The 19,187-nt window shown below is 34.5% G+C and overlaps 1 protein-coding gene across 3 annotated transcripts in view; it reads left to right on the top strand.

Moving 5' to 3' along the window:
* Nucleotides 1–18,272, top strand: part of LOC128207335 (uncharacterized) — a 94,223-nt gene extending 75,951 nt beyond the window's left edge. For all 3 annotated transcript variants that reach the window (XM_052910186.1, XM_052910187.1, XM_052910188.1), the window contains exons 16-20: nucleotides 1,422–1,590; nucleotides 6,347–6,497; nucleotides 12,965–13,220; nucleotides 14,075–14,171; nucleotides 15,404–18,272. In XM_052910186.1, the coding sequence (XP_052766146.1) occupies nucleotides 1,422–1,590; nucleotides 6,347–6,497; nucleotides 12,965–13,220; nucleotides 14,075–14,171; nucleotides 15,404–15,734 (1,004 nt within the window). In that variant the 3' untranslated portion in view covers nucleotides 15,735–18,272. The remainder of the gene's footprint in view (nucleotides 1–1,421; nucleotides 1,591–6,346; nucleotides 6,498–12,964; nucleotides 13,221–14,074; nucleotides 14,172–15,403) is intronic.
* The last annotated feature ends 915 nt before the right edge of the window (nucleotides 18,273–19,187 follow it).

The raw sequence follows: 19,187 nt of genomic DNA, 5'->3' as shown, positions 1-19,187 counted from the left end.
ACTTTCCAAACGCCCATTGAAATTGGCATGTTATATATCGGAATGTTATCTTCCCTGCTTACGTAAATCGAATAGCCCACTCCGTATTTTTCCAGTGGAAGAACACAAAACGCCCGCTGGTTTTTAAGACGTTAAACCGGTTCGTACTAATTTTTCTTAGGATTTTATGGGGTAACTAAAGGGATAAGAAAACAAACAAGATACATCTTAACTGCTTCAGCAGGAAATTAAAGATAAAAGTATACTCAATAATAAGCTTATCAGATTTAAGCCAATATACAGAGCCCCGCTCAAATTGGTCCCAGCTACCTGTTCGACTGTAATCTTTGAAAAAAGTGTTGATGAAATTGTTAGCAAGTTATGTTATCTAATTTTCACCTCATTGGACGCCTTGGCTTATTAAATGATCTAATAAAATCGCTAAAATGTCATGGTTGAAGTACTCGTGTTCCATTAAAGCAGACATTTTAATTCTGAATTTTATACTCATTTTATGCGCATGCATGAGATCTTAAAATGTTGATTAAGGTTGATCCTGGGATCTAACCACAACCGTTTTTGATATGTAATACATGTCTAGTCATGTAACGTTACAGTCGAACCCCGCTTGCTCGAACTCGCTTTGCTCGAATTCCTCGTTGGCTCGAGCTGAATGTAAAGGACTGATTTCTTAATATTGAATGTAAGCATTCCCTAATGGCTCGAAATTTCCGAGGCTTGAGGTATTTCCGCCGGTTCCTAGTAGTTTGAGCTAACGGAGTTCGACTGTATAAGTCTTTCGTTATAAATCGAATAGGCTATAACATTCTTTCTAGCTACTGGGTTTGTCCCGGTAGATTCCATTGTAGTACAATTGTGTCCCTAGGGTAAAAGATTACCCCTACCTGATTTCCCAAGATTGCTATATGCTTATATTGTAAAATTTTGAAAATCGTCTTCTCTGAAACTGCAAGTTCCAAGCCTTTGATATTTGGTGAATCGAGTTGAGTTATTTTACCAAGATTCTTGAAATAATGCCCCTGTGGTCCAAGCTGCCCACGACCCGAGGTCCCAGGTTTTCTTTATATACTTATATAGTAAAACTTTTGAAAATCTTTTTCTGTGACCCTTAGTATAGAGCGCAGCACCCAAAGAGATATAATTGTCTGCCTGTCTGTCTGTCTGTCTGTCTGTCTATAAGAGCATAAATTAGATTCACGATGAATGGACACATGTAGCATTACTCAAAGAAGATAGTCAAAATGGCTGATAACAATTATGTGTATATGTCTTTTTCAGTACCTCATTAGTGTAATTATAATTTTAATTAAATACGTCTACCTTGATACCCATGCACGAATTTCCCGGCAAATTTCTCTTGTTTTCTTATTTTGTTATTCGTGTACTGGCTTTATTCATTCCAGTTTTGTTTTTCTCCCCAGATTGCGCACCCTTATCATACAAAGAAGACCTTCTAGCGGAAATAAGCCTGATGAAACGTATTGGTTCCCATCCCAACATTGTCTCCATGATCGGCGCGTGCACAATGACGGAACCAATCTGCCTCGTTATGGAATACGCTCCATATGGGAATCTTCAAAACTTTTTAAAGTGAGTTATACAGTTTAATTCATAATATATTAGACACTATGAATATGTCATGGCATATACACATTATAATAGGTACATTGCAATACAAATATGTCGTAAGTCGCAGGACAGGATAATATATTATATCATATGAAAAGCGAAAAGAAGATATGTTTTCCACTCATAACACATATGAAATCTTTTTCGAAAGCTTTATTAAGAACAGTTTTTTTGAGAGGTCATCATATAAATAAATTTAAACATTAATTAATTCAATTACATATTTATATAGCAAAATTATAAACGCTAATGAAAATCGTGGTCTTCAAGGATGATATTTGAGCAAATATCAACATTTTCTGAAGGGTTCCAGCTTTCGGTATTTTTTATTAACACTCCTTATGATTTTTCACTCTTTATTTTGTAATTAAAAAAGTGCATTTTACCAAACATGAGCGAGTCATTTTAAACATGTATCCTCAATTTTTTCGTGACGTCTTTAGCTTAACAGGTTCGTGTATTTTAATTTCATCTTGCGAACATTCTTGCTTACACTTGATTTAACATATAACAACAGGTATTTTATCATGGCTATCTTTGTAAAAATATCATTAAAAACTCCGTTTATAATGAGAAAATCAAATACACAAATTACACGCCTGGTAAGGAAATATAGTGACCATACATATATCCTGTTATAATTAAGGAACTTAATCTTCCGGGAGGAACTGAGGTCATGGACTTCATTTTAAACCAATGCGCATAGGGATTGAAAATCGGACCAATGTCATAATCGATCATCGAAAATAATCGGACGATTTCTAGGGATTGAAAATCGGACCAAAGTCATAATCGATCATCGAAAATAATCGGACGATTTCTAGGGATTGAAAATCGGACCAAAGTCATAATCGATCATCGAAAATAATCGGACGAGCCATTTCGATCAATCATCGATTATATAATCGAAACGAACAAGTGAATATATTAAAAATATATCCAAAACTATATCGGTTTGTACATGCATGTCTTTAAATGAATAAACATACTACAATCAGTTATGTTTTATATGCTGTTATGTTATACATTCCAGGTTACAATTGATAATTTAGTAAAATGTTTTAGGAGAAAACTTAATGCTAAAATAATTGAAAATAAATTGCCGTATAACCCCGTACCGTTTCCCGTTTTAAAGAAAACCAGTACATACACAACACGGTTACTTCCCTTTGCCGTACATTAGCGATAATCGATTATGGAATAATGAAATCGATTATCGCCGACCTCGGACACAAATAATCGACTTTCGACAATACTCGATCTCGTTTTATCCCTAAATGCGCATCATCGATAAGTGTAAAACAGAGCTGTTTGTTTGGTAGGTCAGAGAATGAGTTCAAAAATATACATAGAGGTTTTTTTATTTTATTTCGCTAGACATAATAAAACTTGCGAATGTTTAGTATAGTTTCTATCTGCTATGGTTATTTTCCTAAGGAGAAATTGTAGGTAAAACACCTTCTAATACATCTCACATGGGATTAATTAATTCGGTTAAAAGTTTACGTACATATTATCGGATGAAATGTTTATTATGAAGTCGAAGCGGCTCGGAATCAGAAATTGGCCTTTCTGAGAAAATCGGATCCAAAACAAATATCTTCCGACAGGCTAATGAAGCTAATTAATTAGCTTATGTGGGAAATACCAGAAGGGGTTTGAAATATTAAATAAATACCATCTGAATCATAGCTATGCATCATGTTCATGTCAAAGGAAAACCAGTTAAACACCTGTTTTGAAACTTATACTACTACTAAAACACACAGTATATAGATCTGTTTTATAAATGGCCATTCAAAACTCGCTGTCGAAGTCTTTGAGACCTCAGAAAATTACTTCGAGATAACGAACATTTGCTATAACCGAAATACAAACAAAAAATGAAAAAAAAAAAATTGAAAAAAGTCGTAAAAGTTTGACATAACCAGAATATCGAGTAAACAGTGTTCGACAAAGCGAGTTTTGACTGTATGAAATCCGTTCTTTATATGGTATATAAAAAATCCTTGTTTTTTAAGAAGACATTTATTTTATATTTTTTAACATTCTTGAAATTATGTTATTTCGGGAATGAACGAAAATATTATAATAATAAACGGATTTTTTTTAAATTTTATTCTGAAAAACAACTACCTGCTATCTTTATGCAATGATAAGAACATAATCTAGTCTGTAATAAACAAACACAAATCATATATCATACGCTGGTATTTCCAAACGAAAAGCACAAACATATCAACAATGATAATAAAATGAACGAATTGATAACGTTGGAGCTTTGTTTTATATCTTAGATCTATATTTAATCAAAATAAAGTCATTTCAAATGCGTTGAATATCAAGAATTCAACTGAAAGCGCTTTTTAAATACAATTTATTTATTTTCGCATCTCAAAGCGTATGTTTTTTTATTAATAAATCGAAAGAGAATGGTTCTTTCGATGACGCCATGTCAATTAAAGACGAGGCTGTCTAGGTATTTGTTTTGTCAAGAAAAAAGTTGTTCAGAGAAGATTAGATGAATAGATCTGTCACAATTTCTGTGCAACGTACGCACTGTTTTTCAAACTTGGCAGAGAGCTTAAAAATCTCACATATGACGTCAAACAGATAATCCTGATTTTCTTAAACTGTTCTACAAGGCATGCGCGTTAAAAAAAGTTGTGCCAACAACTCTTGGTCTGAGAGATCTTCAACAATCTTTACAAATCATCGATAAATGATCATTCGGATTCTTTGGTCGTCAACCTGACTTCCGGAATTTCGGGTATTTGTAACACTTAATTCATTATACGGGATATCATAATGCTCAAAACATATTACTTTGTTTCTAGTGTCAAAACATGTATATAGATATGAAAACTGTACAAATATTTCAAATTAGATAAAGAATAATAGATCTGTGTAATGATATGATCGAAGCTACCAAAACTTAAGGGACTATTTTTTAACTACTTCGGAAAGAAGTTCCCTTTTGAGCTGTAAATAACAGTGGGCTCTTTATAGCATGACATATTCAGAAATATTCAAATTTGCCGCGTAAATACCGGCCGCCAGGGGGAATGGGGTAGGTGTGTGTGGGGGGGGGGAGGTAGGGGGGATATAGAAAGAACACTTGTATAAAGAAAATCCTTCCAGTTGCGCTATATCGCTAAGTGCGATTAAAAAAAAATAGGTAATAGGGTTTATTGCACAGATGCTTCGCAAAACAAGTAAAACAAAATTGATCCAACTGTGAGGTTGATGTCATAATAATAGACCATTTTTACGTAGCAAATCTAGACTTACCACCATAGCCTGACTCGATAAGCAATCACCGATTTTCCATTCTAAAATCAATAGGAAGTCTGCAATATTTCTGCCAAGAATGATAAAGATTTCGGATTTTCTCTGGGCGTGAAAGGTATCCAACAGTCTTAATGCAGAATTTATCTCAGTTATACCGGTAGCGTATCTCCTGTAGAATGATTACGTATCTCAAAACGTCGAGATGATGTGTAGTACGTTTTTCGGCGCGACGTTATGGCTGTCTAGGACGAAAAAACCTTTTCGTGTATATTGATAAATTGATCAGTAGGTCGCTAAAGCTGCTTAATTTCGGTGAAAAATGTAAAAAATCATGGAATTTATTTGAGAGTGCAAACATGTTGTTTTTCTGGTGTTTTATATTTAAAATGTCTCTTTTTTCGACTATAAAAATGATAGGCTGTCTTATAAGCTCGATATTCTGGGTCTGTTCGTACCCGCAACAAGTAATATCACGCCTCCAACATAAATGACGCAACGCCATTGGTTAAGGACTGGTCACGTGGTGACCCCATATTTTCCTAATTGGGTCACACAATTTATATCGTACCAAAATGGCGTCTATTTTCCGATTCAGATGAATATTCCGATGAATAAATGAAACATTTAAACATGTTAACAGGATGTCGACGTGATATATACGTGACGGGGTTAGTAGGTGACCAGATATGGGATATACGTGGCGAAGGAATCCATATCGGGTGAAAGCGAATAATATCTAGGATCGTTGTAGCTGTTCACGTCGCCTCACGTCAAGGTTTTTCACGGAATTTGCTCCTGTGCCCTACTGCGTTATGGGGCTACGGGGCAACGTTTATCATAATTTCACTGAATATTGGCGAAATGGTTCACACATGTATGGCTTAGCTACGAGTGTAATATAGATTTTTGGTGTTCACGAGGTGAAGTATATTGCGATCTTACACTGAAGAGCACTTATTCGTTTAATCATATGACTTTAAAAGATTTTGAATGACACTTTGTTAAAGATGGCTAGAAAAACGATGTGAACACAACGTCATTTCCGGAATAATGCCGTTGAAATCGTGGCCCAGCTCCCTGCGCGTTGCCGTTTGAGAGCGAAGTTAAAGCGGGCTTAATTTTAAAACAGTGAAAAATATCAGATTTCTGCTCACTGTTTTCAACAATGAAATATCACTTTTATTTCATTGAAAATCTCTTTAAACCACCGTAAAGCATATAATAAAAAGTGGTTATTTTGATAATATCTTGAGGTTAGAAAATTACTTTCTAACTATTACAATTTTACAGTATTGCTCGTAAATGATAATAAAAAAAATAACAATAATCATGTTTATGCTTCAGGTTTCCGGAAATTGGCAATTAATATTGTTACCTCTTCTTAAAAACAAACGAATTTACTCAAACTTGTGAATCGTTCTTACAGGAAATGCCGACTGGAGGGAGAGTTATCTGTCCAGGCGGGGCGGAGCCCGGAACTGAACTACTCCCTGATGGATGAGCACGGAGGGTTAAATGAGGGCGTAGTCAAACCAGCCGACCTGCTGTCCTTCGCTAGACAGGTCTCGATGGCGATGGTGAGTTAGGTCTTCATGTATAGAATAGTTACTATTTTCTTTAAAGCTGCACACTCACAGATTTACCGTTTTTACAACTTTTTTGTCTTGGAATGAGCAAAATTTTGCGTAAATATCTGAAAACCAGTGATAAAAGACTGATGACAAAAGATCGCAGATTTTCATATTTCCGTTCGAAAAATAATGTTTTATGGCTAAAAGCGTTACTAACGGTTGAAGAAAAATGCATTAAACATCAATTTTTGAACTTAAATATAAAAATCTGCGATCTATTTTTTGCAAGCAGTCTTATATGACTGGTGTTCATGCATTTTCGCATAAATTGGCTCGTTCAAAGACCAAAAAAATTAAAAAAAATTGTCAAAACGTTCAATCTGTGTGAGTGCAGCTTTAAATTTCATACACAAACCAGTACATTTTTGAAGTTCCGTTAAGACGCCATATTATTTTGCGTATATTATCAGTTAACACACTTATAAAACAAGGATATGAAAGGGAAAACTTATATAAACTGGAAAACTCCTGGCAGTTCTGGGTTTGATCTCATTGGAATAAGATTGCATAATAATTCTATAAATAAGTTACTACAGGAGAGGGAACTCAGTACATAATTACTTCAATGCGATTTTCTCCATTCTGTACTGCTCTAGCAGTGAGTACTTGTCGTTCAAGCCGATCAGCACAAGCAGTGTTTTCATTCACCAAGGAGTCCCTGGTTGGATTCCCGGTCCTGGCGCATGTGAGTTTGGTCGGTGGTTTCCAAGCCGGGCGAGTGGGTTTTCTCCGGGCATTCCGATAACCCCAAACTCCCCCCACACTCACGTTCCCGTGCACGCTCGTGCAACATTGTAACCACGCGAGTGATGTAGAAAAAGTTAATTCGAATAACTTTCTTCAGAACCATCGTAAAATAATTAAAGTTAAACTTCATAAAACAGGTAAAAGCCACATCCCCTATATCATGAAATATCTGCGATTTTTTTTAATGAAAATACGTTCAAAATGTTGTTAATGCGGAGTATCATAGCCATACATCATATTTAGGGCCCAGGGCGTTGCAATACTTTATCAATCCAAACCCATTAAGATTCGCATTAAATTGAATTGTTTCTGAAGTACTTTTGAAAATGTTGCGTTTTAAACAATATCTTAGCATGTGTTTTCTTTTAGTTTTACGGCCTGCCTTCGTGCAGTTTTATTATTGTATAAAAACTTTGACAAAGCAGGAACGAAACTTTAAAAACATGGACTCAAAGCGTGCACATCTAATCCATTAATTCTAGTTAAAAGAGCAACACATTATTCTCAAATTCTTCACAGCCCCCTCCCCTTGTTAACGGAATCTTTAAGAACTCTTTATGCTAAAAAATCTTAAAAGAATATTAAAGCATCCAATTGCACTGGAAATCTCAATGTGCGCTTATGTATTCTGTCTTGTTTTTTTACTGGCTTACAGTTCATCTCCACTTTTATTGTATTCTGTGATTAAATGCACTGATTTTTTTTTGTAAGAACGCGGAAACATGCTTTGTGTGTGGCGTAGATTCGCTTTTAGATTCGCTTTTAAAATGTTATCTGAAGATATCTAAGATGAATTACATACGGTTTTAGTGAAAGTTTGGTGAAACTTCAGTGATTTTTCTCGAAATGATATTAATCTTTATATTCGTTTTATGCTACTTTGTTTGGTATTTCCGTATAACACTTTCTACAACAAAATGTTATTAACGTTTTATGCTTTGTTATTTTATTGTTTATTGCGCACAAAGGCGAATATGTTTATGTTTAGGCCAAATAACATCTAAAACCTCAGAGATGAACAAGATTTGCCCAACAATAACATTATTTTTAACAACTGTTTCTGACATTTAAGGTATCAGGCCCACAAATAAGTGTATAGTTTGATACATTGTGACCCCGCATTGTTTTAGTGGTCAACATATTGTTTTGTCTAAAAAGAAGGCAGTAATCTTCAAAGTTACCAATAAATTTAATAAAGTAGTTGATTTTAATCAGGTGAACCGATAGTTATCACCAGTGGCTGGCCCGCTTAGCGGGTACCTTACACAATATAATGTAGATCACTAAATCGTTAAAGGATGTAAGTATGTACTTACACAAAAGAAATGCTTATGCGACTGTTTCGCATCAAGCCATTTTTTTAATATACTAACAAATCTATAACCATAACATATAATCTATGTCCGATTTTAGTTCAAATAAAGGGAAACTATGTAATCAGTAATAACTACATGTATAATGCATAAGTTGTCATTATTTTCTCATACCAGTTTCAAGGAAATACCTTTCAAAATATACCAATATTATGTTAAGAAAGGACGGAGTGTCGTGGCGAAGGAGCCCTTCTTAATCATTAAAATATTACTTCAGGACATCTAACTGTCTTACAATACTACCTCATTGGCTGACACATTGTCAACGCAAAAACTGACGCAGGGAGTGAGTGGCAGTAGGTGGACTTTTAAACACCCGCGAAAGTTGAAAATCTTTTATTATTAACCATGTTCTTAATGTTGGCCTATCTGCAATTTCATTGGCTGATAGTGTAGATTGTATTCTAAATGTGGTCACCAAGCATCAAACGGTGGCGGATCCGTAGTCTAGTGGTAACACACTTGACTATCAATTTAGGGGTCGCAGGTTCGATTCCCCGTCGCATCACTAAATATATTAATCGTCTTCCGGGAGGGACGTTAAATGGGGGTCCCGTGTGACAGTGCTGTACACTGGTGCACGTTAAAGAACCAGGGTAGCTCTAACCAGGGTTACATTCTGTCTGTGCACTATGCTCCAACAACCTAAAATGACTAACAATCTTAACGGAGCACTCGCCGAATGGGAAGGCCCGAGTGCGAGTATAAATAAGATTACACACCATCAAACTTTGAAACTGTGGTTATTGGAGCTATCTGAGAACTTGTTTATTTGTGGGTCGAATTCCTTTATAACAATAATTACAGTATAAACCTCTTCAAAATTACACCTCATTCACTCAAACAGGTTTTTATATCGTAAATTTAAGTATTTATGTTCAATTATGTTGCTTGTTTTTACATTCAAAAACATTTATGATATTGTATTTATGGATGAAAAAAATATTGATAAACACGCAAAATAGGTTTAAATGATCATATATTGTTTGTTCTTTCTCAGGTTTCATAATAAATGAAGCTATTTCAAAATAATGAGCGGTTCATATCAACAGTCGCATGCACAATTTAGGATTGATTCTTATTTTTTGTGAGGTCATGCAGAACGAACGCTTGGTCTTGATTTTGCAACTCCATGAAGCGCGCTATAAGTTATTTTGTTAATTAATTGTACGTAGATCGATTCTGGCGATTGCACTTAAAAAGCGGATTCATTGAGTCTATTTCTCCCCAAGGCTTACTTGTTAATGTAGTGTTGGTGCTCGTCCGTTCTGTTTTGTTTTTTGTTGATTTGAATTGAATTGAATTCCAACATCTACTTTAACCCGGTCAAATTATCGGCAACCCAAAAAAACGGAATGGGAAATAGTCTTCAAATCGAAATAATCTTATGAAAGTTGACCATTCGGAACTCCTCTGACATTTCCCATCGAAATAAACCTCGGATGTATACGGACGTTTTGCAATGTCAGAATTATTTACATTTAAATACGATTTGTAGTAATTTCAAATAAGCAGTTTAATCTAATGACTCTACTCTTGGGAATCTTAATTAATTTTTTTGCAATAATGCTCTTCACTTGCAATCAATTCAAACCGAGATACCCAAAATACACGTTAAAACACTGCAATTATTTAATATTATTATCAATTACTTTACGAACAACATCTACTGATGTACCGGCATACACCAGAAGGTTGTTTTCGATGTAAAATGGCCGAGATGTTCCAAATGAAAGTAGGTATTTTCTTCTCGTCTGTTGATGAGACAGGTGCTCAATTGTTGATTCTTCGAAAGGTGTTTATCAAATAAACTATCTGCTCAAGAACACGGCGATCCAGAAGCTTGTTTGAAAGATAAACTGCATACCGATCCATTTCACTTCAAACAGCACAAATATACCCGGGGTATAATCGAACTATTTAGACATTTTTTCACCAACTGAGGTTTTGTTCAAATCAGCAAGTTATCGGTTCTTCTTTTCGTTACGAGCATTTAGAGAATGTTAGCTATTTCAGTTAGGATATTGTATGTACAATAAACGAACTCAATAAACTTGGGTTTGTGTTGAAACGCCTCAGGTGATGTAATTTATTACTGTGTTACCTCTGACAGTTAATTAGCCATTTATAGTTTTTCCCTTGTAGAATGATATCCAACAAATTGGTTAGGAGCAGAAGGTTATACGGTTTTAATATAAATCACACGCAGGGAAAATCTTTTAAAAACATTCGATCATTCAGTAGTCACAAATTGTACGCAAAAACATCAACAACATTTACGAGTTTAATTTGAGCTTACATCACTTTGAATACTGGCATTGTTGTCGAAATCCGATTAGCTAAACCAATTGCACCGGTGTATGACGTATGTACCTACGTAACTACACGTTTTGAACTTTCACAATGTACTGTATTGTTGTAGTTGCGAATATGAAACATTTAAGGCGCACATGATTTAAAGCTGCTCTCTCACAGATTGAACGTTTTGACAACTTTTTTTTATTTTTTTTCTTGGAAAGAGTAAATTTTTGTGTAAATATCTGCAAACCAATGCTATAAGATTGTTGACAAAAATTCAGATCGTAGATTTTCATATTTCCATTCAAAAATTAATGTTTTATGGCTTAAACTAACGGTTTAAGAAAAATGCATAAAATATCAATTTTTGAACTTAAATATAAAAATCTGCGATCTTAATTTTGTCAGCAGTCTTGTATCACTGGTTTCCATTGATTTTCGCAAAAATTGTCAACTTCCAAGACAAAAAATAAAACAGTTGTCAAAACGTTCTATCTGTGAGAGTGCAGCTTTAAATAGAAAAAAAGAAAGTTTTCCACTTGAAAGAACAATGGTACGTTCCGATCAATCATTCATCTTCACGCATGTCTCGTTTTATGCCGTTAGATGACAATGTCATTTGCGTCATGCTACATGTATATAAATTTTGTTCGTTTAATGATGTCTGAATTAAAAACAACAACATTGGCATTAAATTTGCATCTTTGATAACTTAGAGAACCTACCAATTACTGTTTGAAGTAATAGTAAGATGAGATAAAGTTGAATCTAAATTTTTGACATTAGGCGGAGCAAGCGTAGCAGGCGAACCCTTCTTAACCAATAATATATTACTTTAGGTTATTTTACTGACTTAAAATACAATCTCATTGGCTGACACATTGTCAACGCAAAAGGGAGTGTTTCGGGCGAGCGGCAGTAGGCGGATCTTTATACACCTATGAAAGTTGATTATGCCTAGTTTTTGATGAAAGCCTGAAATTTCATTGCCTGAAAATGTAGGTTGTATTCTAAATTAAGTAATATGATAATCACGTCGGTTCGAGGTATAATAGTGAAACGATTTTAAGGGACGTAAAATAAAGAACGCTTTCACCTCTTCAGTTGTATTCATGATATGCTATTATGACGTCAATTATTGTACTCATAATGTGATATTATGACGTCATTTATTGTACTCATAATGTGATATTATGACGTCATTTATTGTACTCATAATATGCTATCATGACGTCAATTATTGTACTCATGATTTGATATTATGACGTAATTTATTGTACTCATGATTTGATATTATGACGTCATTTATTGTACTCATGATTTGATGTTATGACGTAATTTATTGTACTCATGATATGATATCATGACGACGTTATTGTGCTCAAGATTTGATATCATGACGTCATTATTGTACACATGATTTGATACTATGACTTCATTAATTGTACTCATGATTTGATATTATGACGTCACTTATTGCTCTCATGATTTGATATTAAGACGTCATTTATTGCAGGAATACCTTGCCTTGAAATTATTACGCTCAGGAAAAACAAAGACAAATGTAAAATATAAATTTAATTTGGCCGAAATAATGGGCTGCTAGATTGTAAATGAAATTAACATAGATATAACGTTTTGTCAAAAGCAGCCAAAAATCCTCAATGCAAAGATACACTACATCAGAAAGCATAATAAAGTTAACAAACACAATATAATATTCAATATCCTTAAATAAAAGAGGGAAGAAAAGGGGTAACTATGTAAGCAAAGATAAAATTGAGAACTTGTTCGACAAAAAGAAATAAAAGAATCGGGCGGGAGGGAGGGAGAAAACACACGTCCGAACCGGATTAAAACTAGAGAACAAGTGAGAAAGGCGCCAAAATAAAGAAGGGCGGACAATTAAGCATTCGGCGCTGAGAAAGAGTTCCCTCCCTTTATAATTATTAATTTTTTTCAAAATTAGTTATATTAAGACGTCATTTATTGCAGGAATACCTTGCCGAGAAGAAGTACGTCCATCGCGACCTTGCCGCCAGAAACGTGTTGCTAGGTTACGACAAGATCATCAAAGTGTGCGATTTCGGCTTGTCACGTGACATCTTCGCCGACAACCAGTACAAGAAACTGACCAATGGAAAGCTCCCTCTTAAATGGATGGCGATTGAATCTCTTCGGGACCGCGTTTTCACGACGCAGAGTGACGTCTGGTCGTTTGGTATTCTACTCTGGGAAATTGTAACCATGGGTACGCCTTATTTTTCATCCGTTTGAAACATGCAAATATTCACTATATAGTATTCACTAAAGACAAATTTAGGTACAGAGAGTTACGTGGATGCCTTTTTCTTCGTCCTTAACTGGTTTGAGTAATATCGAGTTACGGTGCGTAGGTCCCTTGTCTTTGGTTCAAAGCTGCAATCTCACAAATTTACCGTTTTGACAAAAAGTTCAGATCGCATATTTTCATATTTCCGTTCAAAAAATATTGTTGTATGGCTAAAAGCGTTACAAACGGTTCAAGACAAAAAGTTAAACAAAAATGTTAAAAAGCTAAATATGTGAAAGTGCAGCTTTAAGACGAAAGCGAATACGGGCCTAGAGCTGTTGTGGTAAGGGTTAGGTTGAATTTCGATTTAAACAGTAATTTTTGAATACAAGATAACGACATAATTGTTTGGGAGTAAATTTAGTCAAAGGGAAATAAATGTGTAAAAAAACAATCTCGGATGTATGCCGGTACAGCAGTAGTAGAACTTTTTTTTTAATTATATCATTATTTTAATGTAGTGTTTTAGCTTGTATTTATTGATCTAAGTTAAAATTGAATCCCAGTGAAGAGTATTATTGCAAACATAATAAAGACTCCCAAGAATAAAGAAATATGGTTTAACTACTAAAATAAATTACTACGCGATCTACTTGAAGCGGACTTAAACATACCGATTTTAAGTATGTAAACCGTCCATATCATCCGAGGTTGTTTTCGATAAAAATGGCCGAGGACCTCCGAATCTATTCAAATGTGACCATTAAAGAATGTAGTGAAATTCGTCACCGAATACATCACCATAGCAAAGATTACATGTGTTCCATTTACAGGAGCTTCGCCGTATCCGAGCATAGCGCTTGCGGACCTTTATTACCTGCTTTCAAATAACTACCGGATGGATAAACCCAGCAATTGTTCCGATGAAGTGTAAGTAAATTAGTTCTTTATTTACAAAGAAAACAAGGTCAAACACAAGCCTATGAACTCTTTTTAAAGCTGCACTCTCGCAGATTTACCATTTTACAGCATTTTTATTTTTTGTCTTGGAAAGGGCAATTTTTTGCGTAAATATCTGCAAACTAATAATATAAGATTGCTGACAAAAAATCAGATCGTAGATTTTCATATTTCTGTTCGAAAATTAACGTTTATGGCCTAAACCGTTACTTACGGTGTAAGAAAAATGCATAAAAGATCATTTTTTGAACTGAAATATAAAAATCTGCGATTTATTTTAGTCAGAATTCTTATTCAACTGGTTTCCATGGATTTTCTCAAAAATTGGCTCGTTCCAAGACAAAAAATAAAAAAGTTGCCAAAACATTTAATCTGTGAGAGTGCAGCTTTAAAAGGCTACTTATAAAGCGGGACAACATAGTTTTACCCTCGTTACAAGCACAAAATAAACGGTATTTATTTTCATGTATGAATATATCTAACTCATTTAACTTTAATGATCAAAACAAAAGAAGAATATGACTTGTGTACAAATATACGAACATATATGAATATAAAACGTTTTATCCCAGATTAAAAAGGGCCAAAAACATAGCAAGTACTCTTTTTTATCTTAGATTTTACTTTATCTACCGAAAGTATGTATAATATTCACACACACCCTATACCAGGCCACTGTGTGTACTAGTATACTATATGACCATTTGATTACTTACATGCATATAATTCTCTATTTGTAAAGGTATACTCATGGACATATTGTCTATTGTATTTGTTAATAAACTAAAACTGCCAACTTCTAAAAAAATAGATGACCATGGAGTAAAAGATACACTGCATTTAGTGTAAAAAAATCACAGTCATTTAAAGGGAGTGAACTCATGCTTTGATGCCATATGACATGAAAATAATTTAGTAACATTTAACCTTAAAATATTTTCTTCAGATTTATCAAAGGCGTCACTTCTTTATTTTCATACCTTTTTTGTCGAAAAAGTTATTGAGAAATAAACGTCACTTACTTGTTTGTTTATATCGTTTGTGACCCGTGGTGACCAATGTGAGAACCCCTTTAGGCCACGTGGTTCCTAACTAGGATATTAATAGAATGGAAACTACAGGGACAATCCAAGTAGCCAAAACAAATTACGTTGATAAATATAAGAAAATAATCTAAACAAATATACTCCTTAAATTTTCAGGTACATCATAATGCGACAATGCTGGCTGGAAACACCCGTGGACAGACCAAACTTTACCGACCTACGCGTGCAACTCGAGTTACTGCTATCACGTGACCGGAACTATCTCGAGTTAGACAATATAAACGTACCCCTGTCCACACCGGAAAGCTCCAGCGGAAGTCCCGTGTCAGACGACACTAAATCGCTCCTTGCTGCGCAGGCGTTACAACCACCGCGGAAGTTGTCAAAAGACGAGTTAACTGTTAGTGTTAGCATTCATGATAAATCCGTTGAAAAAATATTGAAACGGAAAAGTGACCTAGATTCGCATAACATAACATTTTTATGAAAATGTGGTGGTGTGTTTTCTTCGTTTGATGGTGATTTAAGGAGGGAATCTTCTGGAAGAAACAAGACGTGTGCTTCTTGAAGTGTGTTACATATCTGTTCTAAAACTAAAATGGCTGTTGTGGTCAGACGCACTATGGTTTTGATCAATACGATTTATAGTGTGAAATCATGCATTTTTTCTTGGGAGTTTAAACGAAGTATGGTTTTCAGTCCCAGATTTCACAACTGTAGATATTTTACAATATGTTCGGCATTTAGTATTGTGAGTAAAATTGACTTGGAAAGCTAATACGAACACAATTATGTTTATTTGCAATGGCTAGAAATGTGTCTTAACTCGTTGAGTGAGGTGTTGTGAATGGAAAAGTACGATACTAAACGGTGTTTTGCTACGGGTACGATAAGAATTGGGTCGGACAGTTGCGTACATGGTGTACAGTGATATTGGAACAGCTTCATACAGCGGTTACTTCCCTTTGTCGTACAGTAATTACTGCCATCACGCGAATCACGTGATGATGATTTGAATCACGTGACGTCATTCAAACAATGAATGGTTGTTTTTTTCGTGTGTTTTATTATTTGAAAACAGCGTTATTTAATGGAAATTTAAAATGAAATACGTATTAAAAAAAACCTTTTTAATATTTTATAACTTAAATCCAGCTATTTCGTTCGCGATGACAGAGAACTTGTCTGCACATCAAGGGAGATCACTGCGTAAGAGATTGTGATATTGGTTGAACGTTCGAATTTTTATCTTTTACATTATTATGGCTACGTTTCTGGGGCAGGTATGTTCAGAATCGAATTGCATGTGTAGTGTATTAAGGAATTATTTTCTTGAAGAAAATGTCTTGCATGTTTGAAATACATTATACTTCATTGTACAAACATGAATCAAGTGAGCAACACTATGCTGCTCTGAATTTGTTTTGAATGTCTTTATTTTTGAATTTGCATGTATTTCGACATTGCCAAAATACATTTTTAGTATAAAAATCCTATTGGAACTCAAGAACCAAGATTTGTTTACTTGGAACACACATATAATCCATGAAACACCCATACATTGATAAAGACATATACTCCTACATATGAATGTAAGCTGTGTAACTTATACACATTAATCGGAACTCCTTGGCCATTTTCCATCGTAAACAGCATTGGAAATATACGGACGGTTTGTAATGGCAGAATGCTTTGCTTTTAACTTCGCTGCAAGTAGATCGCGTAGTAATTTCAATTAAGCAGTTAAGCCTAAGGATTTTACTCTCAGAAATCTTGATTATTTATGCAATAATGCACTTCACTAGGAATCAGTTTTAATCTAGTAATACAAATAACACGTTAAAACTCTACAATTAATTATTACATATTATTTATTTTACGAACTTCTTGTAACAATGCACTGGCATATAACCGAGGTTGTTTTTGATGGGAAAAGGCCGAGATGATCCGAAAGACAACAAACATGCAAGTCACTCCCATCAACTTCCGGTCAAGCTTTTTATGATCAGGACCAATAGTCAATGAGGCCCAAACTTAACTCGCTTTCTCGTTATTATCTTACATACACACTTAAGATAAACCAAATTTGAATCATTTGTTTTACTTCATTTGCAGTGGAATCTCTTATTTATAATTCCATTTTTGGGCACTTGCAGGGCATTTTATCATTGTTTTTATTATTAGATTGTCTGCGTTTTTTTGCGATAGCCTTATTGTCGACTTCGGCGTCGTACATAGCCATGGACCTTGGCTTTGTCTAAAAAGAGTTCAAAATAATGTGTATACAACTGTGTTCACCTGTTAACAGTGAAAATATACACGGATAAAACAAGACCCATTCCTCTGCAGGCCTTAAATTCTTAAAACTTCTTATGCTTAACAAGCTTAGGTTACTTATTTCAATTACTCAAAATACATACTTAAATCGAATTATGATAAACAAAACATGGTTTGTTGTGATTATAATAAAGATAATTCCTATCTAAAGTATAAACATTCTTAAAGAGTTGAATACCATGCAAATTAGTGAACAAAAAATAGTTAGCTTAGCTTCATCCTGTTATAAGAGACTTAAGAAGTTTTGAGAAACTTGGGCCTGGCGTAAATTATTTCAACTATGCCCCTTTTTCGACAAAAAAGTCCATTACTGAAACTTGGTATACATATTACTATGTACAATACACGCATTTACAGCAAGAACCTTTACTCTGGCTCACATATGTGTCCAGTTGTGCAGCTTTTCGAAACAAAACATCAGACGAGCGTTTGGGGTTCGCTTCACGGCCCTCTTGTAATTCTTCAATCATTGCTAGAAACCATTGAATACCATTATAATGAAAATTACTATGTTATGTATATTTTGTACTTGTTTGCATTCATTGATCTAGAAATACGTTTGTTTATTAATTACATTTTCGATGCCATGATTTGAATATTTATTACAATGTTTTATTTAGTACTGTTATTAAAATGTACATAATGATGACGTCATAATTTGTTACCATTTTGTAATTATATTTGTTATCTTTTCTCTGCGCTCATAATAAAATAAAATAAAATGTACATATCTGAGTTGTTTTATTTTGTTGCTTTTTTTAAAGAAAAAATGGGATATATTACTCAAGGTGTCGGATAAGGGCACAAATTGTCGAACAATTTTAAACGCACCCATTAATAGATTTTAAGTTGACACACATATTTATTTTTTTTCGATTAGTATCAAACTTGCTTTTTAAGTCGAGCATGTATAACCATGGCTTATCAGTCATATGCAAAAACAAATTCTACACGGTGGCAAAAAGGTGACATTTATGGTTTTTTTTTCTCGTTGCAAGGACTTAGTGACACTTTCCCACAACTTAGTATGTCGTGGCCACGGCTTTCTACCTGGTTCCACGGCTGAGTATATCGTGGCGACGATTTACTATCTTGTTCCCATGACTTAGTTTCCCCCCACCCCAGAAAAGTAGGTCCAAATATTTGACCATGCTGGAACTCATTATTTAAGTCCTGAGAAAAAACTATTAAAACAATACCAAACTCATATTCAAAATTGAAGGAAACCTGGAGCGTGACGTCAACTGTTACTTAAAGGTTCAAGCTTATGTTGTTGTTGTTTTTAATTCACCTTTTTATAACGAAATAAAGTGTGGAAAATCTTAGGAGTATTTAAACTAAGAAAACTACAACTGGAACCCTTCATCAAATGTTGATATTTGCTCAAATAAGTATCGTCTTTAAAGACCAATATTTTCAACAGTGTTATAGCCGGCTTTCAGCGATTTCGTTGTGACGTGATTGGATGATTGACATTATCACGTGATATTATCAATTTACTGTTCTAAGGTCAAAAAGGTCATCTCTGTTGTATTGTGGCCTAGTGGTTAAGGCATCTGTTTTCAAATTATGTTTTCTCGATCTTACCGGCACGGATTCGGAA

The sequence above is a fragment of the Mya arenaria genome, chromosome 11 (assembly GCF_026914265.1).
Source record: "Mya arenaria isolate MELC-2E11 chromosome 11, ASM2691426v1".
Taxonomy (NCBI): domain Eukaryota; kingdom Metazoa; phylum Mollusca; class Bivalvia; order Myida; family Myidae; genus Mya; species Mya arenaria.
Note: the sequence above shows the minus strand (reverse complement) of the source record. Positions and strands in the feature narration are given on the sequence as shown.